Below are 26,295 nucleotides of genomic sequence, written 5' to 3'. Positions count from 1 at the left end.
AGATAAATTTACTACAGTGTGATAAAAGTGATGAAAGGTATAATCACAGGGTGTTAAGGCAAAATATAGGAGCAACACCCACCCAACTTGATCAAAGACGGAAAGAAAATGGATCCTAGATATATACATCAGGACTCAACTACAGAAGCAGAACGGGGATTTGACCATATGAAATTGTGGGAGCAGGATAAGTAGTCTAGTCTCTGAAATCTGTCATCTTCACATCTGATCTTGGAACTTGAAATATGCAGGGCAGACCGTTGGGAGGGAAGGTGTATGTGAAATGGGAAGAGCAAGGACAAGGTAGAACCCACAAGCTCAAAACTGTGTTCATCTCTTATTGCTTCCAATATTGATGTTGATGATGTGGGTATTTTGCAAGAGAAGCTGGAATCCTTTGTCAATAAAACTAAACTCACCTGGCCCAGAAGGCAGAGAAGCTGAAGGAGAATGTAGGGGAAGCTGGAGTGGCTGCCATACAATACTAGAGAAGTGACCCAGCAAAGAAAGGAAAACATACTTGAACTGCAAGTTGCCACATTACAAATTCAGATGCCACTATATCTGAATTAACAGAGAAAAAGTGCTTTCATCTAATTACAAGTAATTTACTGTGGCTAGCATGGCTTATGCTCAGGTGGAGATATGGGGATCCAGAGAAGGTAAGGTGGGAGGAGTGAGGGATAAGCCTGAGCCTTAAGTCGAGCAAGATCATTGATGAGGTTTTATCATTCTGATGGCAATGGGAGTACTGACTGTGATGGACTATCCAATCTTTCTTTTAAAAAGCTCAAATCCATTAGCATAAAGTAATCTTCCCTTGGGTATCAGCTCTTTTCATTCTTTCTTCCTCATAGTTACCCACAAACTCCTCCACTTTCCCCTACACTCTTATTGCTTAATACCTGTACCCAGAATACATTTCCTTCTCCCCTTTCCCTTCTTCAAGTTCCATATCTTTTTTATTAACACTGCCCTAGGCAGTCTTTCTCCCAGCATGATAGAAATGACCGTACTATGTGTCACTAGACTGTGCCCATCCTGAGGTCAGGAACCTTGTCTATATCATCCAAATGTCCCCACTGCCTAACACAGTATCTGGCACTTAGAAGGTGCTCAGTAGAGCTTATGGACTGAATCAAGTTCCCAGAGCTTCTCATCAAACACTTTGCTTATGTTATTTTCAATTGTCTTAGTGGTTTTGATGAAATAGGGCTTCTGATCACTGTCAGACATACAGAGGCACCAGTTTTCTCAGATTTCTATATTTTAATAGAGAATTAAGAAGTAACAGTAAAAGCTTCCACCATTTTTCAGAAAAGCATCTACAAACAGACTCAAGTTGTCAGGAGGGAAAGAAAAATCATTCTTCTTCTAAGGTCGGCTCCAAGACATTGTTGGACTTCCCATTGTTTATGAATGATGAATGTCATCATCATTCTCTTCTATAAGGCCTTATCATTCTTGACATCTTTACTGTCTGTAGGACTGTCTATCTGGCTATTGGGTGAGTTATAATTGTAAAGAGGCTTCAATTTTTTGATGTAGAAGAATTTAAGCAATTTTTGGAAGTTTTGTTTAAGAGTTGCAGAGGTCAGTTTATGGGCTATTTTCTTAAAAATATCGTAGGTTATTTCGGCCAACTCTTCGATCATAGGGTCTTCATCTTGGAGCAGTCGTTCAATAACTGTAATACAGAAGAGATTTTAGTTCAAGTTATCTCTTTCTTAGAGGCCATGAGGCTTTAATACTAAACAGCCCTGCCACCTTTCACAGAGTGCCCCCTTCTCTCCATGTCTCCTCTGCATTCCCTCTGCATTTTGTAACTTTGACTGATAGCATTCAGGAAGTTTTATCATCTATCCCTACTAAAACCCCACATAGACCCTATTAAAAGAAAAATGGGAATATTCGCTAAAAATTACCAAGGACCTTTTATGTGCTGAGCATTCTGCTAGATAACATAAACATGTATTCATATATTTAGGAAGAGGTTCATATTGGTCACAGTGATGAAAAAGTTAAAATCAGTCTAAATGTTCATTAATAGGGAACTGCTTAAAAGTTAGGAACATAAAATGAAATGCTGCATACATATTAACATAATGTAGGCCCATATTTCTTGGCTTAGAAAGATGTTTATATTATAAAGGTAAGTGAAAAAAGTTAAAAAACAGTTATGACAGTTTAAAAAAATATAGCTTTTATTCTTTAGAAATATCCTGGATAGACTGGGCACGGTGGCTCATGCCTATAATCCCAGCACTTCGGGAGACTGAGGCAGGTGGATCTCGGGGTCAGGAGATCAAGACCATCCTGGCTAACATGGTGAAACCCCATCTCTACTAAAAATATAAAAAATTAGCCGGGCGTGGTGGCACACGCCTGTAGTCCCAGTTACTCGGGAGGCTGAGGCAGGAGAATCACTGGAACCCAGGAGGCAGAGGTTGCAGTGAGCTGAGATCACGCCACTGCACTCCAGCTGGGTGACAGAGGGAGACTCCGTCTCAAAAAAAAAAAAAAAATCTGGGATAATACCAAAATGCTAATATCATTATATCCAGATAGTGGACTGTGAGAAGTTACTATTTTATTTCTTGATAAAATAAATAGAAACAAATGAGGAGATTTATAAAACAGAGATGAGAAGGAGCAGGAGTGGGGGGAATGAAAGAAGAAAATGACTGTAAGAAAGATGGAAAATTCTAGTGTTTGGCATTTAGCAGGTAGTCAAATATGTGTTGAATGAGTGAGTGAGTGAATGAATGAATGGATGAATGAATGAATAAGGAAGGAAGGTAATGATGTATAAATGTAGGTCCACGAATTATAATAAATGTACTACTCTGGTGGGGGATGTCGATAATGGGGGAGGCTATGCATAGGTGAGGAGAGAGGGTACTTGGGAAATCTCTGTACCTGCAGCTCAATATTGCTGTGAACCTGAAACTGCTCTAAAAAATAGTCTATTAAGACAGAAAAGGAAGGAAGGCAGCCAACTTGTTTTTATAACTCACTATTTGTAATTCTGACCCTGATGGGACAATAGACAGAGGCTAAGGGAGATTCCTAAGACCCAAACATTTTGATAGACTGATATTACCTTTCTTTAATTCCCTCCTCTGCAAATGTATTGTACATTGCTATCCACTAAAATGTGAATTCTCTGAGGGAAGAGACTGCTTTATTTGCAAGTCTGTCCCTAGCAGTAAATAGTGCTGTCACATAAACATAAGAGATGCTAAAAAATATTTGTTAGATGAATGAGTAAATGAGTTTTCAACTTTCTGAAGTTCCCAAGGGCTCTAGGATGATAGTTCTCAGACAATTAGTGGAATACGTGGAGAGACTGAAACAGGGAAAGAAAGTAAGGGGAAATAGAATAGAAAGAGAAAAATCATGTCTCTTAATCCAGTCCTTTCATTGATTCGTCCGTAATTATCCAACCACTACTCTTCCTATCTGGCCTGACACTCTAACAGAACTCATATGTGACTAGAATCACAAATAGTAAATGTATTTAGATTTATGCATAAAGATTTTGTTATACCTCAATACTCACCACGAAGCATGACTTCGATTTCATCTCTAAGCAGTAAATGACCACCTGATTTTGCCAAATATCCTATGCACATAATAAAAATTAAAGTTACTGTAACATGCATTATGAAAATACATTTTCTGATGTTATCTGGCTACCTTCTTTGCTTTTTTCAAAGCAAAGCATCTCTAGATTATCCTTGAGTCATCTTTTAGTACTTTTAATTAATTATTGTCTCATAAAATTTTTTATTGAAAGATATATGAGTATAAATGTGCACAAATCATATTGGACAGCTCAGTGAATGACCACAAAAGGAACACACCAGGGCTACCACTTAGGTTATTAAATAGAGTTTTAGCAGCATCCTGGAAGCCTCCTTCCAGGCTCTCCCAGTCTCCTCCTCCACCTTTCAGAATATATTCTTTTGTGTCTGCTTTCTTTTCCTTCACATTACATTTTAAGATTCAACCATGTTCTTTCATGTAGCAATAGTTTGTTCATTTCCATTGCTACATGGCAGAGGCTAGCAAATAAAGTTTTCTTGAGATACAGCCATTCACATTGGCTCATTTGTTTACATATCTATGGCTGTTTTCACCCTACCACAGTAGAGTTGCAACAGAGACTATATGGTACTCAAAGTCTAAAATATTCACTATTGGCCCTTTAACAGAAAGAGTTTGCTGAACCTCCTATATACGAGTGCATCTTATGAATGCATCATTTTTTTAAATCCATTCTGCTGTTGATGATCATTTGTGTTGTTTCCAGTTTGGAGCCATTATGAATAATGAAGTTATGGGCATTCTTGTACATGAATTTTGGCATGTATTTGTGTAACTGCTGTTTGGTATATAACTAGAAGATTTACCGGGTATGCTTATGTTCCACTTTAGCGGTTACTGCTAAACAGTTATCCAAAGTGGCTGTACCAATTTTCATTCCCACCAACGGTATGCTGACATTTTCATTGCTCTATGTCCTCTGAACAATTGATACTGTTAAAATGTTTCCTTTCAGTCATCCTCATGGGTTTGGTGACAATATCACATTGTAATTTTAACTTTCATTTTTTGTTGTTAATAAGATCATTTGTGTATTTACTGGTCATTTGGATGTCTTCTTTTGTGAAATGCTTATTCAGATAAGTCTCTTGCCTGCTTATATATTGAGTTATCTTTTTCTTAGTCACTGTAGTCGTTTTAAATTTCTGAGTACTAATCTTTTTAAAATGGTGCATATCTTACAATATCTTCTCTTATCTCATGGCTAAACTTTTTATTTGCATTTGTTTTTTAATTAACAGAAACCCCTAATTTCAATGTAGTTGAACTCATCATCTTTACATTTATGGTTAGTTAATTTTGAGGTACTGTTTAGGAAATGTTTGCTTGTCTTAAGCCATAAAGATATTCTCCTATATTTACTTCTGGAAGCTTTACTGTTTTACCTTTTATGCTTATATATACCATCCAGCTGGAGTTATACAGCATGAAGTTGGGGTCAAGATATTATTATATACCTGTATAGTTGATCCTGCACCATTAAGAGAAAAATTGTTCTTACCTTACTGTTTGGCAGTGTCACCTAGATCGTAAATTGTGTGTGGTCAATGTCTTGACTCCATTCTGTCTGTCTATCATTGTGTCACTACCACATGACCTTAATGTGTAATGCATCTTGATATCCCGTGGTATAAGTCCTTCAACTCTAGTTCCTCTTTAAATTATCTTGGCTATTCTTGAACACTTAAGTTTTAATATAAAGTTTATAATCAGCTTGTCACATTTCACACACACAGCCAAAATCCCCAGTGAGATTTTGTTTGGGAATACATTGAATCTATACAGATCAATTTGGGGAGAACTGACATCATCATAATATTTAATCTTTCAATCAATGAGCATAATATATCCCTGTATGGAACTCTTTTAAAAATTTTCTGTATGTTTCTCAGTTTTATGTGTATTCATTTTGTGCATCATTTCTTAGTTTTATTTTAAGGTATTTGATGATTTTTGGTGCTATTGTATTGGTATTTTTTAAACTTTAATGTTCTATTTCAATAGGCTTTGGGGGAAGAGTTGGTATTTGGTTACATGGTTAAGTCCTTTAGTGGTGATTTCTGAGATTTTGGTGCACCTGTCCCCTGAGCAGTGTACACTGTACCCAATAGGTAGTCTTTTTTTTTTTTTTTCAATTGTAGGGAGAAATTTATTTTCTTTTTTCTTTCCATCATTTTTTAAAATATGTGAGTGCATATATAACCTTTCATTTATTTTAAATAAAATTTTTGCACCTATTGACCCATCCTCTAAGTTTCTTCCCCTTACCTCCCACCACCAAACAGGCCCTGGTGTGTGTTGTTCCCCTCCCTGTGTCCATGTGTTCTCATTGTTCAACTCCCACTTATGAGTAAGAACATGTGGTGTTTGGTTTTCTGTTCCTGTGTTAGTTTGCTGAGGATGATGGCTTCCAGCTTCATCCATGTCCCTGCAAAGGACATGATCTCATTTCTTTTTTATGGCTGGATAGTATTCCATGGTATGTATGTGCCACATTTTCTTTATTCAGTCTATCATTGATGAGCATTTGGGTTGGTTCCATGACTTTGCTATTGTAAATAGTGCTGCAATAGACATAGGTGTGCATGTGTCTTTATAGGAGAATGATTTACATTCCTTTGGGTATATACTCAGTAATGGGATTGCTGGGTCAAGTGGTATTTCTGGTTCTAGATCTTTGAGGAATCACCATACTGTCTTCCACAATGGTTGAACTAATTTACATTCCCACCAACAGTGTAAAAGCATTCCTATTTCTCCACAGCCTTGCCAGCATCTATTGTTTCTTGAGTTTTTAATAATCACCATTCTGACTGGTGTGAGATGGTATCTCATTGTGGTTTTGATTTGCATTTCTCTAATCAGTGATGTTGAGCTTTTTTTCATAAGTTTGTTGGCCATGTAAAAGTCTTCTTTTGAGAAGTGTCTGTTCATATTCTTTGCCCACTTTTGTTATTTTGCCCACTTCAGACTCTGATATTCTTTCTTCCACTTGATTGATTCAGCTATTGATACTTGTTTTTTTCTTGTAAATTTATTTAAGTTTCTTGTAGATTCTGGATATTAGACCTTTCTCAGATGGGTAGACTGCAAAAATTTTCTCCCATTCTGTAGGTTGCCTGTTCACCCTAATGATAGTTTATTTTGCTGTGCAGAAGCTCTTTAATTAGATCCCATTTGCCAATTTTGGCTTTTGTTGCAATTGCTTTTGGCATTTTTGTCATGAAGTCTTTGCCCATGCATATGTCCTGAATGGTATTGCCTAGGTTTTCTTCTAGGTTTTTGTGGTTTGGGGTTTACATTTAAGTCTTTAAGCCATGTTGAGTTAATTTTTGTATAAGGTGTAAGGAAAGGGTCCAGTTTCAGTTTTCTGCATATGGGTAGCCCGTTTTCCCAGCAACATTTATTAAATAGGAAATCCTTTCCCCATTGCTTGTTTTCGTCAGGTTTGTCGAAGGTCAGATGGTTGTACATGTGTGGTGTTATTTCTGAGGTCTCTTTTCTGTTCCATTGGTCTATATGTCTGTTTTTGTACCAGTACCATGTTGTTGTGGTTACTGTAGCCTTGTAGTATAAAGTCAGGTAACATGATGCCTCCAGCTTTGTTCTTCCTGCTTGGGATTGTCTTGGCCATATGGGATCTTTTTTGATCCTATGTGAAATCAAACTAGTTTTTTTCTAATTTTGTGAAGAATGTCAATAGTAGTATGATGGGAGTAACATTGAATCTATAAATTACTTTGGGCAGTATGGCCATTTTCATGATATTGATTCTTCTTATCCATGAGGATGGAATGTTTTTCCTTTTTTTTTTTTTTTTTTTGCATCCTCTCTTATTTCCTTGACCTGTGGTTTGTAATTCTCCTTGAAGAGGTCCTTTACATCCCTTGTTAGCTGTATTCCAAGGTATTTTATTCCCTTCGTAGTGATTGTGAATGGGGATTTATTCATAATTTGGCTCTCTGCTTGTCTATTGTTTGTGTAAAGAAATGCTTGTAATATTTACACATTGATTTTGTATCCTGACACTTTGCTAAATTTGCTTATCGGCTTAAGGAGTTTTTGGGCTGAGGTGATGTTGCTTTCTAAATATAAAACCGTGTCATCTGCAAACAGAGACAATTTGACTTCCTCTCTTCCTATTTGAATATGCTTTATTTGTTTCTCTTGCCTGAAAGAATATATTTTGGTGTGGTTTTTTTTTTTTTCCCCCATATTTAGTGCTTCTTTCAGGCAGGCCTGGTAGTAATGAAATCCCTCAGCAATTGCTTGTGTGGAAATGATTTTATTTCTCCTTCACTTATGAAGCTTATTTTGGCTGGATATGAAATTCTGGGTTGGAAATTCTTTTCTTTAAGAATGTTGAATTTGGCCCCCAATCTGTTCTGGCTTGCAGAGTTTCTGCTGAGTGGTCAACTCTTAGTCTGATTGGCTTCCCTTTGTAGGTGACGTGGCCTTTCTCTCTGGCTGCCCTTAACATTTTTTCCCTTATTTTGACCTTGGAGAATCTGATGATTATGTATCTTGGGGTTTGTCTTCTTGTGGAGTATCTTAATGGTGTTCTCTCTCTTTTCCTGGATTTGCATGTTGGCCTGTATTGCTAGGTTGGGGAAGTCCCCCTGGATGATATCATGAAGTGCGTTTTCTAGCTTGTTTCCTTTCGTCCCATCTCCTTCAGGTATTCCAGTCTATCACCGGTTCCATCTTTTCACAACGTCTCCAATTTCCTGGAGGCTTCGTTTGTTCCTTTTCATTCTTTTTTCTCTAATCTTGCCTGCATGCCTTATTTCAATAAAGTGGTCTTCAAACTCTGATATTCTTTCTTCCACTTGGTTGATTCAGTTATTGATATTTGTGTATGCTTCACGAAGTTCTTGTGCTGTGTTTTGCCGCTCCATTAGGTCATTTCTGTTCCTCTCTAAACTGGTTATTCTAGTTAGCATCTCCTCTAACATTTTATCAAGGTTTTTAGCTTCTTTGCGTTGGGTTAGAACATACTTCTTTAATCAGTGTAGTTTTTTATTACCCATCTTCTGAAGCCTACTTCTGTCAATTTGTCCATCTCATCCTCTGTCCAGTGCTGTGCCCTTGCTGGAGAGACATTGCAAACATCTGGAGAAGAGGCACTCTGGCTTTTTGGGTTTTCAGCATTTTGTCATTGATTCTTTCTCATCTTTGTGAGTTTGCCTGGTTTCGATCTTTGAGGCTGCTGACTCTTGGATGAAGTTTTTGTGAGGACTTTTTTGTTGTTGGTGCTGTTGTTGCTTTTTGTTTGTTTTTCTTTCAATGGTCAGGTCCCTCTTCTGTAGGGCTGCTGCCATTTGCTGGGGGTCTACTTCATGCCCTATTCATCTGGTTTGCTCCTGCATCTGGAGATGTCACTCAAGGAGGCTGGAGAACAGCAAAGATGGGTGCCTGCTCCATCTTCTGGCAGGGGCACTGACCTGATACCAGTTGGATCGCTCCTGTGTAGGGTCTCTGACAACCCCTGTTGGAGGGTCTCACCCAGTTGGGTGGCATGGGGAACAGGACCCATTTAATGAAGCACTTTGATTGATCCTTGGTGCAGGGGTGTGCTTTGCTAGGGGGAAACCCACTCATCTGGGCTCCTGAATTCCTCAGAACTATCAGGAGGAAAGGCTATGTCTGCTGATTCACAGAGACTGCAGCCATTCCTCCCACTAGAGGCTCAGGCCCAGGGAGATCTGGGTTCTATCCCTGAGCCTCTGGTTAGAGTTGTTGGATTTCCTGCAGGAAGCCCCACCCAGTGAGGAAGGATGAGTCAGGGTCAGGCCTGAAGAGGTCCTCTGGCTGCAGTCTTCCACAGCTGGTATGTTGGGCTGCTGGGGACACCTTTTGGGACCAAGCTGTCCAGCCCTACTGGTTCCAGCAGGGAAAAGCACAGCCTGGAGCTATAGAGATGGATGCCACACTTCCCCTGCCCAGGGAGCTTAACATGTTGGGCAGTTGTGAGTCCCAGTGCTGGCTGCTGCCCCTTTCCCAAGAAGCTCAAATGGCTTAGATAGCAGGCAGCTGCAGCTGTGGTGCTGGTCACCCCTCCTCCCCAGGGGCTCGGCAGGCTTAAGCAGAGTCCAGCTGGGAGGCTATTGAGAATCTGCATGGCTCTGGGGTTAAGGCCCTAGGCCCTGGTGGTGTGGGTTCATGAGTGAGATCTTTCCATGTGTGGGTTTCATAGTTCCATGGAAAAATCACAGTCCCCCCAGCTGGGTAGGATGCTCACTCATCGCCTCCCTTGGCTGGGGGGGGTAGAGACTCCTCTGCTCGTGTGGCTCCCAGATGGGCCACCACACCACACTGCTTGCTCTTCCTTTCTCTCCATGGATCACACCGGCCGCCTAGTCAGTTCTGATGAGAGAACCTGGATACCTTGGTTGCCAGTGAAAGATTAATGCACTTATTATGGTTCTTTTCGATGGAAGCCTCCGACTGCCACTGTTTCTAGTTGGACATCTTGGCCCCTCAATATATTGTCTTTTATCCCTCATCCCTTCCCACCCTTTCCCCTGAGTCCCCAAAGTCCACTGTATCTTTTTTTTTTTTTTTAATGAAGTCTCACACTGTTGCCCAAGCTGGAGTGCAGTGGAACCTCCACCTCCCAGATTCTAGCGATTCTACTGCCTCGGCTTCCCGAGTAGCTGGAATTACAGCTCCTGCAACCTCCACCTCCCAGATTCTAGCAATTCTACTGCCTCAGCTTCCCGAGTAGCTGGAATTACAGGCATGCACCACCATGCCTGGCTAATTTTTTTAGTATTTTTAGTACAGACGGGGTTTCACCATGTTGGTCAGGCTGATCTTGAATTCCTGACCTCGTGATCTGCCCACCTCAGCCTCCCAAAGTGCGGGGATTACAGGCATGAGCCACTGCACCTGGCCCATTGTATCATTCTTATGCCTTTGCATCCTCATAGCCTAACTCCCACTTATAAGTGAGAACACAGGATGTTTGGTTTTCCATTCTTGAGTTACTTCACTTAGAAAAATGATCTACAGTTATCCAGGTTGCTGCAAATGCCATTATTTCATTCCTTTTTAATGGCTGAGTAATATTTCACAGTATATATACACCCGATTTTCTTTATCCATTTGTTGATTGATGGACATTTAGGCCAGTTTTATATTTTTGCAATTGCAATGTACTGCCATAAACATGCATTTGCCAGTGTCTTTTCTTTTTAATAATGACTTCTTTTCCTCTGGGTAGATACCCAATAGTGGGGTTGCTGGATCAAATGGTAGATCTACTTTAATTCTTTAAGGACTCTCCACACCATTTTCCGTAATGGCTGTATTAGTTTAGATTCCCACCAGCAGTGTAAAAGTGTTCCCTTTTCACCACATCCACACCAATATCTATGATTTTTTGATTTTTAAATTATGGCCATTCTTGCAGGAGTAAGGTGGTATCATATTGTGGTTCTGATTTGCATCTTCCTGATAATTACTGGTATGGAGCATATTTTCATAGGTTTGTTGGCCATTTGTATATTTTCTTTTGAGAATTATCTATTCATGTCCTTAGCCCACTTTTTGATAGGATTGTTTCTTTCTTGCTGATTTGAGTTCCTTGTAGATTATGTTGGATGTATAGTTCGTGAAGATTTTCTCCTACTCTGTGGTTGTTGCTTTACTCTGCTGATTATTTCTTTTGCTGTGCAGAAGCTTTTTAGTTAAATTAAGTCCCATCTGTTTATCTTATTTTTGTTGCATTTGCTTTTGGGTTCTTGGTCATGAAGTCTTTGCCTAAGCCAGAGCCTAGAAAGGTTTTTCTGATGCTATTTTTCTGGAATTTTTATGGTTTCAGGTCTTAGAATTAAGTCTTTGATCCATCTTGAGTTAATTTTTGTATAAGGTGAGAGATGAGAATCCACTTTTCATTCTTCTACATGTGGCTTGCCAATTATCCCAGCACAATTTGTTGAATAGGGTATCATATCCCCACTTTATATTTTTGTTTGCTTTGTTGAAGATCAGTTGGCTGTATTTTACTTTATTTCTGGGTGCTCTATTCTGCTTCATTGGTCTAAAAATTAAGCTTCTAATTTTTTATTGTTTATGTATAGAAATCCAATTGATCTTTGTGTACTGATGTTGTATCTAGAAAACTTGCTAAGCAGATTAATTTGAGAACTTTTTTGCTGAATTTTTGGAATGTTTAAAATATGCAATTATTTATTTGCTAATTTTGAATGTTTCATTTCCTTTTATCCAAACTTAGCCATTTTATTTTTTGTTTTGCCTTATTTTAGTTTTGGAAAATTCTTGGCCATCATCTCTTACAGTAGTTCTGCCTCATTCTTTCTCCTCTCTCTTTTTGAAGTCTGTATGTTAGACCATTTAGCCATGTCTCATATTATCTTACACTCTTTTTATATTTTTCATTTTTATTTCTTCAAACTTTAATCTTTAGGTTGAATATTTTATTCTGACATATCCAATTCTCTTTTAAGCTTTTTCTAATATGCTGCTGATTTCATCCATTCAGTTCTGCATTCCATTTCATTATTTAATCTTTTGAATACATTAATCATATTTATTTTAAAGGTATACCTAATAACTGCAACAAGGATATATTCTTCATTCTATATCTACTATTTGTTTTCTCTTGTAATTAAAAAATTCTATACATCTGGTTGTTTTTGATTAACTGTCAGCTATTGTGTATGAAATTGTGTGTAGAAAATTTGAGTCTCTGGGTAATTTATCTTCTCTCAGAGGGGATTTATTTTTGCTTCTGCCAGGCAGTTAAGCTAAAGGTATATCTTCTTTATCCAACCAGGGATTTAGATGTTCAAGGCTTTGTTCATTGTGAGGGCTGGTCTATTTCCTGTTTACTCTTTCTCCTAGGATGAATCCATCACAGATCTCTTTTGAAAGCCTGGGAGTATTTGGGACCAAGAGGAGGACAACATTTTCAAACTGGGCTCATACAAAGTCAGTCATTGTTTGGTGATCTGGCAGTGATGGCTACCATGAGCATTTGTCTTGGGCTTCAGAGCACTTGCTTTGAAGTGGGTGAAGGGTTCCCACAGCAAGCAGTGAATGTGGAGTACATTCCAGAGATAGGCATTGAAATTGGGATCTTTCTTGTTGTAGGACTGCAGCAGAAGGAGAGTTGCTGAAGCTGCAGTGAGTTTTACAGCCAAGGACACCTTTGAGACCTGGGATGACAGCTCTGTATATGTCATTGCTAGGTGCCTCAACCTGTTCCCTTCAGTCAGGAGAATGAGCCCCACTAGTTCCAAGGAGTGGGAGAGAGAATCCCATTCCTGCTCACCTGAATTAGAAGCATGGGCCACCCTTCCCATCCTATGCAAAGAATTTTGTGTGGCAGTGCTCCCTCCGCTCCACACTAAGGCATATTTTGAGGCATTTGATGCACCTACTCACCTGCATTAGGAGCCTGCACCACCCCTTGCTTTCTGTGCAGAGATCTTGGTGCTGTGGCACTTTCTTTGCTCTATGCCCAGGGCACATTTCCAGGCATTTGGCTCACTCACTCCCCTGGATTAGGAGCCTGAGCTGCCCCTGCCTTTCCCTGTGCAGTAGTGATTTCTCTGCTCCTTTCTGGGGCATATTTCTAGGCATTTTTATGCACTCACTTGCCTGGATTAGGAGCCTAAGCCACCCTTCCCTTTCTGCATAGAGAAATTGCTGCAGCCAACTTGATGGTCTCTTCGCTCAACACCTGGACATATCTCACAGCATTTGGAGTACCCACTATTCTAGATCAGGAGTTTAGGCTGCCTCTCCCTTCCCATGCAGAGAACTTAGGGCAGTGGAAATTTCTCTACTCCACACACAGGCACATCACTGGGTGCTTACCCCCTGGATTCCCGTAAGAGCTGGTGCTTATGACTGCCATTGGAGGCTATGGATGGGCCTGCCTGGCCTGGCTTCACCCAGCATGGTCCCCAACTCTGAGACTCAAATAAGAGATTCAAATAAGCACAATCAGAAATGATAACAATGACAAACAACTGATTCCACAGGAATACAAAAGATCATCAGAGACTACTATAAGCATCTCTATGCACACAAACTGAAATCTAGGAGAAATGTGTAAACTGTTGGAAACATACAATCTCCCAAGATTGAACCAAGAATAAATAGAAGTCCTGAATAGATCAATAAGTAGTAAAATTGAGTCAGTAATTAATAATAATAAAAAAAAGCTCCAGGACCAGACTGATCCACAGTTGAATTCTACCAGACATAGAAGGAATAACTGATACCAATTCTATTAAAATTGCTCCAATTCCTATGAAGCCTTCATTACCCTGCTATCAAAGCATGGCAAAGGCACAAAACAAATGGAGAAGGCGGGAACCCTCCCTACATTCTATGAAGCCATCACCACAATATCAAAGAATGGCAAGGGTGCAAAACAGAAAGAAAATGACAGGCCACTATCCCTAATGAAAATAGAAGAAAATATTTTTTTAATTTAATTTAATTTAAATTTAATTTGATTTTAAGTTCTGGGATACATGTGCTTGATGTGCAGGTTTGTTACATTAGGTAAATGTGTGCTATGGTGGTTTGCTGCACCTATCAACCCATCACCTAGGTGTTAAGCCTCACATGCATTAGCTATTTATACTGTTGCTCTCCCTCCTCCCTACCTCTGCCAGGCCCCAGTTTGTGTTGTTCCCTTCCCTTTTTCCATGTGTTCTCATTGTTCAGCTCCCACTTATAAGTGAGAATATGTGATGTTTGGTTTTCTGTTTCTGCGTTAGTTTGCTGAGGATAATGGCTTCCAGCTTCATCCATGTCTGTGCAAAGGACATGATCTCATTCCTTTTTATGGATGCATAGCATTCCATGGCGTATATGTACTACATTTTATCTAATCTAGTACTGATGGATGTTTAGGCTTATTCCATGTCTTTGCTATTGTGTACAGTGCTGCAATGATCATACATGTGCATGTATCTTTATAATAGAATGATTTATACTCGTTTGGGTATATACCCAGTAATGAGATTGTTGGGTCAAATGGTATTCCTGGTTTTAGGTCTTTGAGAAAATGCCATACTGTCTTACACAATGTTTGAACTAATTTACATTCCCACCAACAGTGTAAAAGCATTTCTATTTCTCCACAGCCTCACTGGCATTTTTTTTTGAAGAAAACATTTTCAACAAAATACTAGCATATCAAATCCAACAGAACATGAAAAAGATAATATACCACAATCAAGTGAGTTTCATTCCAAGGATGTAGGATGATTCAAATAAAAAAAATCAATAAATGTGATTCACCACATAAACAAAACCAAAAACAATAATCATCGCAATAAATGTAGAAAAAGCATTTGATAAAATCCAGCTTCCCTTCATGAGAAAAACCCTTAACTAGGCACATAAGGAGCATACCTCAAAATAATAAAAGCCATATATGACAAACCCACAACCAATATTTTACTGAATGGGGAAAAGATGAAACCACTCCACCTAAGAACTAGAACAAGACAAGGATGTCCACTCTCACCACTTCTATTCAGTGCAGTACTGGAAGACCTAACTAGAGCAATCAGAGAAGAGAAATAAATAAAGGGCATCCAAACTGGAAAAGAGGTTGTCAAATCATCCCTCTTCATTGATGATATGATGTTACATTTAGAAAATCCTAAAGACTTCTCCAAAAGACTCCTATATGTGATAAATGACTTCAGTAAAGTTTCAAGATACAAAATCAACATACTGAAATCAGTAGCATTTTCATACACCAACAAGGATAAAGCCAAGAACCAAACCAAGAACTAAATCCCATTTACAATAGCTACAAAAAAATAAAAGAAATACATTTAACCAAGGAGGTGAAAGATCTCTATAAGAAGAACTATAAAACACTGATGAAAGAAATTGTAGATGACACAAATTTTAAAAATCTCTATTTCTTACCATATACAAAAAATTAAGAGAGGTTAAAGACTTAAATAAGACCCAAATCCATAAAATTATAAAAGAAAAACTAGGAAAAACTCTTCTGGACATTGGCTTGGATAAAGAAATTTAGTAAGTCTTCAAAAGAAAACACAACAAAAACAAAAACAGACAAATGGAACTTAATTAAACTAAAGTTTCTGCACAGTGAAAGAAATAATCAGCTGAGTAAACAGACAATCCACAGGATGAGAGAAAGTATTTGCATAGTATGCATTTGATGAAGAATTAATACTCAGAATCTACAAAAAAATTCAAACAACTAAATAAGAAAGAAAATAGCCCAGGCATGGTGGTTCATGCCTGTAATCCTAGCACATTGGGAGGCCAAGGCAGGCAGATTGCTTGAGCCCAAGAGTTTGAGACCAGCCTGGGCAACATGGCAAAGCCACATTTTTACAAAACAATACAAAAATTAGTCTAGCATGGTGGTACAGGCCTATAGTCCCAGCTACTTAGGGGGTTGAGGTGAGAAGACGACTTGAACCTGGGAGGTCAAGGCTGTGTGAGCTGTGTTCACACTGCCCTCCAGCCTGGGCTACAGAGGAGACCATGTCTCAAATAAAATAAAATAAAAAGAAAAAACTCATTAAAAAGTGGGTAAAGAACATGAACAGATGAACAGACATTTTTTCAAAAGAAGACACGTAAGCAGCCAAGGAAAATGAAGAAATGGGGGGTGGAGCAAGGTGGTGGAATAGAAAGCTCCACTGATCATTACCCAGATCAATGACTCCTCTCTGACTAGGGTTGGTTTAAATGTTCCCTCCGTGGGTTGGCATTGGCTGAGTTTTATCTGGTTTTACTTCCTGCTCTAACAGGACAGCACTGAGTTTAGTGCTTCACAACTGCTGTGTTCTCCCTCACAACTGCTGTGTTCTCCCTCACTCAGCACCCAGAGACCCTCTTATCACCATACTGCTGCCACTGGGGCTGGGGGTGGAGGTAGTGGAGTCAGTGATTCAGGACTGTTTTTTCTATGTCTGCAGTACCTCTTTCAGATATATGAAGTTAAAACCAGGTACTATGCATGCTCACCTGACTTTGGGTTCTTATGAAGGTGTTTCTTCTGTGTAGGTGGTTTTTTACTTGGAAGCAGGGTTGGGTAATGATCAGCCAAGGCAGTGCTGGCATCAGCCCTCCCGTAACCCCAGACTACACAGCTTGTGGCTCCAAAAAAGACACTTTCCTTCCCCTTGAGGAGAGGAGAGGGAAAAGTGTGGAGGACTTTGTCTTCCATGTTGGATACCAGCTCAGCCACAGCAGGATAGGTCACCAGTCAGAATCATGAGGCCCTGTCCCAGGTCCTAGTTCCCAGATGACATTTCTAAACATACCCTGGGCCAAAAGGGAACCCATTGCCTTGAAGGAAAAGGCCTGTCCTGGCAGCATTCATTACCTGCTAACTGAAGAGCCATTGGTCCTTGAATAACCAGCAGCAATACCCAGGTACTACATTGTGGGCCTTGGGTGAACCTCTGAGACTTGCTGGCTTCAATTGAGACTCAGTACATTACTAGCTGTGGTGGCTACGGGACAAAACTCCTTCTGCTTGAGGAAAGCAGAGGAAAAAGTAAAGGGGACTTTCTCTTGCACCTTAGATCCCAGCACAGTTACAGGGGACAGAGCATCAAGTGGGCTCTTGGGATCCTGGATTCCAGGACTTGACTTTTGGATGGATTTTTTAGACCTGCCTTGGGCCAAGGGGAACCCACTGTCCTGAAGGGTGAATCGTGGGCCAGGCAGCATTCACCACAAGCTGACTTTAGAGTCCTTGGGCCTTAAGGGAACATCAGTGGTAGTCTGGCAGTACTCCTCGTGACCTGGGATGGTCGTGGCTACAAGGTGAGGCTCCTCTGCCTTTGGAGAGGGGAGAGGAGAGTGGGAAGGATTGCATCTCACAGTTTAAGGGCCAGCCAAGCTGTAATACAATGGAACACCAAGTAGACTTCCAAGGTTTTTGACCCTAGTCCCTGACTCCTGGACAACTCCTCCACTCATGTCTTGGGGGACCTCACTGTTCTGAAGGGAGGAACACAGGCCTGGCTGGCTTTGCCACATGCTAATTGTAGAGCTCCACAGGCCTTGAGAGAACATAGGCCAGAGAGTGGTCACAGTAGGCCTTGGGTGAGACTCAGTGCTGTACTGGCTTCAGGTCGACCCAGTGCAGTCCTAGTGGTGGTGGCCACAGGGATGCTCGTGCAACTACCCCCTGCTTTAGGTGGTTCACAACAGAGAGACAGAATATGTTTGTTTGGCAGAAAGTAAGGGAAGAAACAAGAGTCCCTTCTTGGTAAGCCAGAGAATTCTCACAGATCTTGTCCAAGACGATCAAGGCAGTATCTCTATGAGTCTGCAAGAACCCCAATGTTACTTGGCTTGGGGATACAAAGTGGATACAACTTAGGTTACAACACCTAAGTCCTTTCAAATCTCTGCAAAGCCTTCCCAAGAAGGACAGCTACAAATAAGCCCAGACAGTGAAGACTACAATAAATACCTAAGTCTTCAATGCCCAGACAGTGAAGAACATCTGCTATCATCAACACCATTCAGGAAAACATGACCTTACCAAATGAACTAAAAAATAAGTCATCATGGACCAATCATGGAGAAATAGAGACATGTGACCTTTCAGACAGAGAATTTGAAATAGCTGTGTTGAGTAAACGCAAAGAAATTCAATATAACACCAAGAAAGGATTCAGAATTCTGTCAGATAAATTTAACAAAGAGATTAAAATGATGAAAAAGAATCAAGCAGAAATTCTGGAGCTGAAAAATGCAATAAGCATACTGTAGAATGCATCAGAGTACTTTAATAGCAGAATTCATCAACCAAAAGAATTAGTGAGGTTGAAGGCAGCCTGTTTGAAAATAGAGCTGACAAAAAGAATAAAAAAAAATGAAGCATGCCTACAAGATCTAGAAAATAGCCTCAAGAGGGCAAATCTAAGAGTCACTGGCCTTAAAGAGGATGCGGAGAAAGAGACAGGGGTTGAAAGTTTATTCAGAGGGCTAATAACAGAAACCTTCCCAAATCTAGAGAAGATATCTATATCCAAGTACAAAAAGGTTGTGGAATACCAAGCAGATTTAACCCAAAGAAGACTACCTAAGGCATTTAACAATCAAACTCCCAAAGGTCAAGGATAAAGAAAGGATCCTAAAAGCAGCTAGAGAAAAGAAACACATAATATACAATGGAACTCCAATACATCTGGCAGCAGACTTTTAGTGGAACCCTTACAGGCCATGAGAGAGTGACATGACATATTCAAAGTGCTGAAGGAAAACTATGTTACACTAGAATAGTATATCTGATGAAAATATCCTTCAAACATGAAGGGGAAATAAAGGCTTTTCCAGATAAACAAAAGCTGAGGGATTTCATCAATACCAGACCTGTCCTACAAGAAATGCTAAAGGGAGTAACTCAATCAGAAAGAAAGGGATGTTAATGAGCAATAAAATAGTCACCTGAAGGCACAAAACTCACTGGTAATAGTAAGTACACAGAAAAAACACAGAATATTATAACACTGTAACTGTGGTATGTAAACTATTCTTATCCTAAGCAGAAAGACTAAATGATGCACCAACCAATAATAATAACTACAACAACTTTTCAAGACATAGACAGTACAATAAGATATAAATAGGAGCAACAAAAAGTTAAAAAGCAGAGAGATGAAATTAAGGCATCTTGTTTATGCAAATAGTGTTGTTAACAGGTTAACGTAATGGTTTATAAGATTGTATTTGCAAGCCCCGTGGTAGCCACAAACCAAAAAATGTACAATAGATACACAAAATATAAAAAGAAACTAAATTATATTGCCAGAGAAATCACCTTGACTAGAGGAAGACAGGAAGGAAAGAAAGAAGAAACCATAAAACAACTAGAATACAAATAATAAAATGACAGGAGTAAGTTCTAATAAATAATAACATTGAATGTAAATGGACTAAATTCCCAATCAAAAGACATAGACTTGCTGAATGGATGAAAAAGTAAGATTAATTGATCTGTTCAGCCTACAGAAAACACACTTCACCTATAAAGACACACATAGAGTGAAAATAAACTGGTGGAAAAAGATATTTCATGCCCATGGAAATGAAAAAATCAGAAGAGTCACTATACTTAGAAAAGATAGATTTCAAGACAAAAACTATAAGAAAGGACAAAGAAGGTCACTATATAATGATACAATGGTCAATTCAGCAAGAGGATATAACAATTTAAAATATATATGCACCCAACACAGGAGCACTCAGATATATAAAGGAAATACTATTAGATTGAAAGAGAGAGATGGGCTTCAATATAATAATAACTGGAGACTTCAACACCCCACTTTTAGCATTGCAAAGATCTTCCAGACAGAAAATCAACAAAGAAACATCAGACTTAATCTGCACTATACATGAAATGGATCTAATATATATTTAGGGAACATTTCATTCAAGAGCTGCAGAATACACATTCTTTTCCTCAGCCCATGGATTATTTTTTACAGATAGACCATATGTTAGGTCACTGAACAGTCTTAAAACATTCAAAATAAAGGGAAACAATATCAAGTATCTTCTTTGACTGCAATGGAATAAAACTAAAAATTAATAACAAGAGGAATTTTGGAAACTATACAAATAAGTGGAAATTTAACAATATACTTCCAAATGACCAGTGGGTCAATCAATAAATTAGGAAGAAATTTAAAAATTTCTTGAAACAAAATAATGGAAACACAACATACCAAAACCTATGGGATACAGCAAAAGCAGTACTAAGAGAGAAGTTTGTAGCTGTAAATGCCTATATCAAAAAAGAGGAAGAACTTCAAATGAGCACTCTAATGATGTATCTTAAAGAACTAGAGAAGCAAGAGCAAACCAAACCCAAAATTAGTAAAAGAAAAGAAATAATAAAGATCAGGGCAGGCCGGGCGCGGTGGCGCATGCCTGTAATCCCAGCACTTTGGGAGGCCGAGGCGGGAGGATCACAAGGTCAGGAGATCGAGACCATTCTGGCTAACATGGTGAAACCCCATCTCTACTAAAAATAGAAAAAATTAACTGGACATGGTGGCGGGCACCTGTAGTTCCAGCTACTAGGAGGCTGAGGCAGGAGAATGGCATGAACCCAGGAGGCGGAGCTTGCAGTGAGCCGAGATAGCTCCACTGCAGTCCAGCCTGGGCGAAAGAGCGAGACTCCATCTCAAAAAAAAAAAAAAAAAAAAAAAAAGAAAAAACCGGGCAGAAATAAATGGAATTGAACTGAAAACAACAATACAAATGATCAGTGAAACAGAAAGTTGGCTTTTTTGAAAAGTTAAACAAAATTGACATACCTTTAGCCAGACTAAGAAAAAAAGGGAGAAGATCCAAATAAAAAATGAAAAAGGAGACATTAAAACTGTTACTGAAGAAATTCAAAGGATCATTAGTGGCTAGTATGAGCAACTATAGGCCAATAAATTGGAAAATATAGAAGAAATGGACAAATTCCTAATACATGCAACCTACCAAGATTGAACCAGGAAGAAATACAAAATCTGAAAAGACCAATAACAAGTAATGAGATCAAAGCTATAATTCAAAGCCTCCCAGTGAAGAAAAGCCCAGAACCTGATGGCTTTACTGTTGAATTCTACCAAACATTTAAAGAAGAATGAATACAAATCTTAATCAAAATGTTCTGAACAACGATAGACTGGATTAAGAAAATGTGGCACATATACACCATGGAATACTATGCAGCCATAAAAAATGATGAGTTCATATCCTTTGTAGGGACATGGATGAAACTGGAAAACATCATTCTCAGTAAACTATCGCAAGGACAAAAAACCAAACACCGCATGTTCTCACTCATAGGTGGGAATTGAACAATGAGAACTCATGGACACAGGAAGGGGAACATCACACTCCGGGGACTGTTGTGGGGTTGGGGGAGGTGGGAGGGACTGCATTAGGAGATATGCCTAATGCTAAATGACGAGTTAATGGGTGCAGGAAATCAACATGGCACATAGATACATATGTAACAAACCTGCACATTGTGCACATGTACCCTAAAAACTAAAGTATAATTAAAAATAAATAAATAAATAAATAAAAGGGTTTACCATGAAAAAAAAAGTTCTGAAAATTAGAGGAGGAGGGAATACTTCCAATATCATTCTATGAGGCTAGTATTACCCTGATATCAAAACCAGATAAATACACATCAGAAGAAGAAACCTATGGGCCAGTATCTCTGATGAATATCAATGCAAAAATCCTCAACAAAATACTAGCAAATGGAATTAACAATGCATTAGAAAGATCATCCATCATGACTTAGTAGGATTTATCCCTGGGATGCAAAGGTGGTTCAACATAGGTAAATCAATCACTGTAATACATTATATCAACAGAATGAAGGATAAAACCATATGATCATTTCAATTGATGCTGAAGAAGCATTTGATAAAATTTAATATCCCTTCATGACAAAAACCCTTAAAAAACTGCATAGATGGAATATACATCAACATAATAAAAACCATATATGACAGACCCACAGTTCATATCATACCGAATGGGGAAAAACTGAGAGTCTTTTCTCTAAAATCTGGAACATGATAAGAATGTCCACTGTCATCACTGTTATTCAATGTAGTACTAGAAGTCCTAACTAGAGCAATCAGGTGAGAGAAAGATATAAAGTATATCTAAATTGGAACAGAAGAAGTCAAATTATCCTTGTTTGCAGATAACATGATCTTATATTTGGAAAAACCTCAAGACTTCACAAGAAAACTATTAGAACTGATAAATCCAGTATAGTTGCAAAATACAAAAATCAGCATGCAAAAATCAGTAACATTTCTATATGCCAAGTGAACAATGTGCAAAAAAATTTAAATCCCATTTCTAATAGCCATATATAAAATTAAAGACCTAGTAATTAATTTAACCAAATAAGTGAAAGATTTTTATAATGAATATTATAAAACACTGATGAAAGAAATTGAAGAAGACACCAAGAAATGAAAAAAACATTCCAAGTTCATGGATTGGAAGAATCAATTTCGTTAAAATGTCCATACTACATAAAGCAATCTACAGATTAAATACAATCCCTATCAAAATAAATACCAATGACATTCTTTATATAAATAGAAAATACTATTCTAAAATGTATATGAAACCACGAAAGACCCAGAATAGCCAAAGCTATCCTAAACTAAAAAAACAAAACTGGAGGAATCACATTACCTGACTTCAAATTAAACTACAGAGCTATAGTAACCAAAACAGCATGGCACTGGCATAAAAACAGACACACAGACAAACAGAATAGAGAACCCAGAAAGAAGTCCACACACCCACAGTAAACTCATTTTTGACAAAGATGTCAAGAACATAAAGACAGTCTCTTCAATAAATGGTGCTGGAAAAGCTGGATATCGGTATGCAGGAGAATGAATCTAGACCCCCATCTCTTGTCATATACAAAAATCAAGCCAAAATGGATTAAAGACTTAAATCTAGGACCTCAAAATATATGCCTATTACAAGAAAACATTGGGGAAAACCTCGAGGACATTGGTTTGGGCAAAGATTTCTTGACCAATACCTCACAAGCACAAACAACCAAAGCAAAAATGGACAAATGATATCACCTCAAGTTAAAAAGCTTTTGTACAGCAAAGGAAGCAATCGACAAAGTGAAGAGACAACCCACACAATGGGAAAAAATATTTGCAAACTACTCATCTGACAAGAGATTAATAACCACAATATATAAAGAGTTCAAACAACTCTATAGGAGAAACATCTAATAATCAGATCAAAAGATGAGCAAAAGATTTGAATATACATTTCTAAAAAGAAGACATACAAATGGCAAACAGATATATGAAAAGATGTTCAACATCACTGATCATCAGAGAAATGCAAATCAAAACTGCAATGACATCCTCTCACCCCGGTTAAGATGACTTATATCAAAAAGACAGGCAATAACAAATGCTGATGTGGATGTGGTAAAATGGGGACCTTCTACACTGTTGCTGAGAACATAAATTAGTACAACTGCTATGGAGAAGAGTTTGGAGGTTCCTCAAAAAACTAAAAATTGAACTACCATATAATCCAGCGATTCCACTGCTGGGTATATACCCAAAAGAAAGGAAATCAGTGTATCAAAGATATATCTGCATTTCTTTGTTTGTTGCAGCACTGTTTACAATAGCTAAAATTTGGAAGCAACCTAAATGTTCATCAACAGATTAATGCATAAAGAAAATGTGGTACATACACATACACAATGGAATACTATTCAGCTATAAAAAGAGTGAGATCCAGTCATTTGAAACAACATGAGTGAGTCAAAGGATCATTATTTCAAGTGAAATAAGCTAGGAACAGAAAGACAAACTTTGCTTCTTCTCACTTATTTGTGGGATCTAAAAATCAAAATAATTGAACTCACAGACATAGAGGGTAGAAGGATGGTTACCAGAAGCTAGAAAGGGTAATGGGGGGTTGAGGGGGTTGTGGGGATGGTTAATGGGTACAGAATAATAGAATGAATAAGACTTACTATTTGATAGCACAATAGAATGACTGTAGCCAATAATAACTTAATTGTACATTTTAAAATAGTGTGATTAGATTGTTTGTAATTCAAAGGATAAATGTTTGAGGGGATGAATACCCCATTTTCCATGACATGCTTATTTCACATTGCATGCTTATATCAAAACATCCCATGTACCCATAAATATGTACACCTACTATGTACCCACAAAAATAAAAATATTAAAAAATGAAAAAATGTTGAATGTCACTAATCATCAGTGAAATACAAATTAAAACTACAATGAGATACCATCTTGCACTAGTCAGAATGGCTATTACTAAAAAGTCCAAAAGAACAAATGTTGATGAAGTTACAGAGAAAAATGAATGCATATACATTGTTGGTGGGAATGTAATTTAGTACATCTTCTATGGAAAACATTATGTTGATTTCTCAAATAATTAAAAATAGAACTATCATTCGATCCACTAATCTCACTACTAGGTATCTAATCGAAGAAAAACAAATAATTGTATCAAAAAGACACTTGCATTCCTATGTTTGTCACAGCACTATTTAAAATAGCAAAGAAATGCAGTCAACATAAATTACCATCAGGGATGATTGGATAAAGAAAATGTGACGTGTGTGTGTGTGTGTATGTGTGTGTGTGTGTGTGTGTGTGTATATATATATATATATATATCTTGACCAATACATATATATATACACACACACACACACACACACATCATGGAATACTACCCAGCCATAAAAAAGAATTGAAGCATGTATCTTGCAGCAACATGGATGCAACTGGAGGCCATTAGCCTCAGTGAAATGACTCCGAAATATAAAGTCAAAAACCACATTTTCTTACTTACAAATGGGAGCTAAACAATGGGTACACATGGACATACAGAGTGGAATAATAGATGCTGGAGACTCCAAAAGGTGGGAGGGTGGAAAGAGAATGAGGGATAATATACTACCTATTGAGTACAATGTACATTGTTTGGGTAATGGATACACTGAATGTCCAGCCTTCCACCATTATACAATATATCCATGTAACACAACTGTACTTGTATCCCTAAATCTATTAAATAAAAAAGTATATCTGCTTTATAACTGACAGAGATATATAACAGAGCCCTTCATTTCAGTGGATAATCATGTAATTTTCAGAATCTTCAAATAGTTATTCTTCAGTCAGCCAAAATATTCAATTGATAAATGCCATTCTATGTGATCATTAAAAAAACTACAAAATAAAATGATTTTAACAACCAGCTGAAAAATAATGCTACAAAGGATTGAACAACTGCTGTACGCTAGACACTCTCTTGGGTGCTTTGTTTCAGTTACTACTCACACCCATTTTGTGAAGCTATTCTTATTATCCTCATTTTACAGATGGTAAAACTAAAGTTCATAGAGATTAAGTAGCTTGGTAAAGGTCACATGGCTAGAGGGTGTCCATTCTGAGGTTTAAATGCAAGATTATCTATTTTTTACTTGAGTTATCAGAAAATAAAATTTTTCTGTTGTGTATATTTAAGGTATATAACATAACATTTTGATATACATATACCTAGTGAAATGAATACAACACTCAAGCAAGTTGACATATCTATCATCTCACAGTTACCCTTTTTGTATGTAACACACACAAATGTGTTGTACTTTAAGTGTTCTTTTAGCTAAAAACACCTACTCTTTTAGCTAAAAACACCTAAAGAGTATGTAATACAATATTATTAAGTACAGTTTTCATGCTATACATTTGCTCTCTAGATTTATCTTACATAACTGCAACTTTGCACCCTTTGATCTGTGTACCCTTTGATTTACATCTTCCCATTTCTTGTGCCCTTGCTCCTGGTAACCACCATTATACTTTACATTTCTATCTATTTGACTTTTTAAAAAAGATTTCACATGTAAGTGAGATTATGCAGTATGTTTCTATCTTTGGTTTATTTCACTTATTATAATGTCCTCTAGGTTCATTTATGTTGTTTCTTGTTTTCCCCTTTTTTCAGGATGGATCATCTATGTTGTCTCAAAGGAGGATTTCCTTTGCTTATCAAACCAATATTTTATATTTTTTCTTTGCTTTAGTAAAAATAGTGACC

At 38.0% G+C, this 26,295-nt stretch overlaps 1 protein-coding gene across 3 annotated transcripts in view; it reads right to left on the bottom strand.

Annotated features, from left to right (window-relative positions):
* Positions 1–1,020: 1,020 nt before the first annotated feature.
* The window catches only part of MROH9 (maestro heat like repeat family member 9), a 124,173-nt gene continuing 98,898 nt past the window's right edge, over positions 1,021–26,295 (bottom strand). For 2 of the 3 annotated variants that reach the window (XM_063627204.1, XM_063627206.1), the window contains 2 exons: positions 3,563–3,625; positions 1,386–1,687 (listed from right to left, as the gene is read on the bottom strand). In XM_063627204.1, the coding sequence (XP_063483274.1) occupies positions 1,446–1,687; positions 3,563–3,625 (305 nt within the window). In that variant the 3' untranslated portion in view covers positions 1,386–1,445. Of the gene's footprint in view, positions 1,688–3,562; positions 3,626–26,295 lie in introns of all 3 variants that reach the window. The other variant, XM_063627205.1, reaches the window with a different exon arrangement.

The sequence above is a fragment of the Symphalangus syndactylus genome, chromosome 12, assembly GCF_028878055.3.
Source record: "Symphalangus syndactylus isolate Jambi chromosome 12, NHGRI_mSymSyn1-v2.1_pri, whole genome shotgun sequence".
NCBI classification, from domain to species: Eukaryota; Metazoa; Chordata; class Mammalia; order Primates; family Hylobatidae; genus Symphalangus; species Symphalangus syndactylus.
This window is presented reverse-complemented; position numbering and strand designations above follow the sequence as displayed.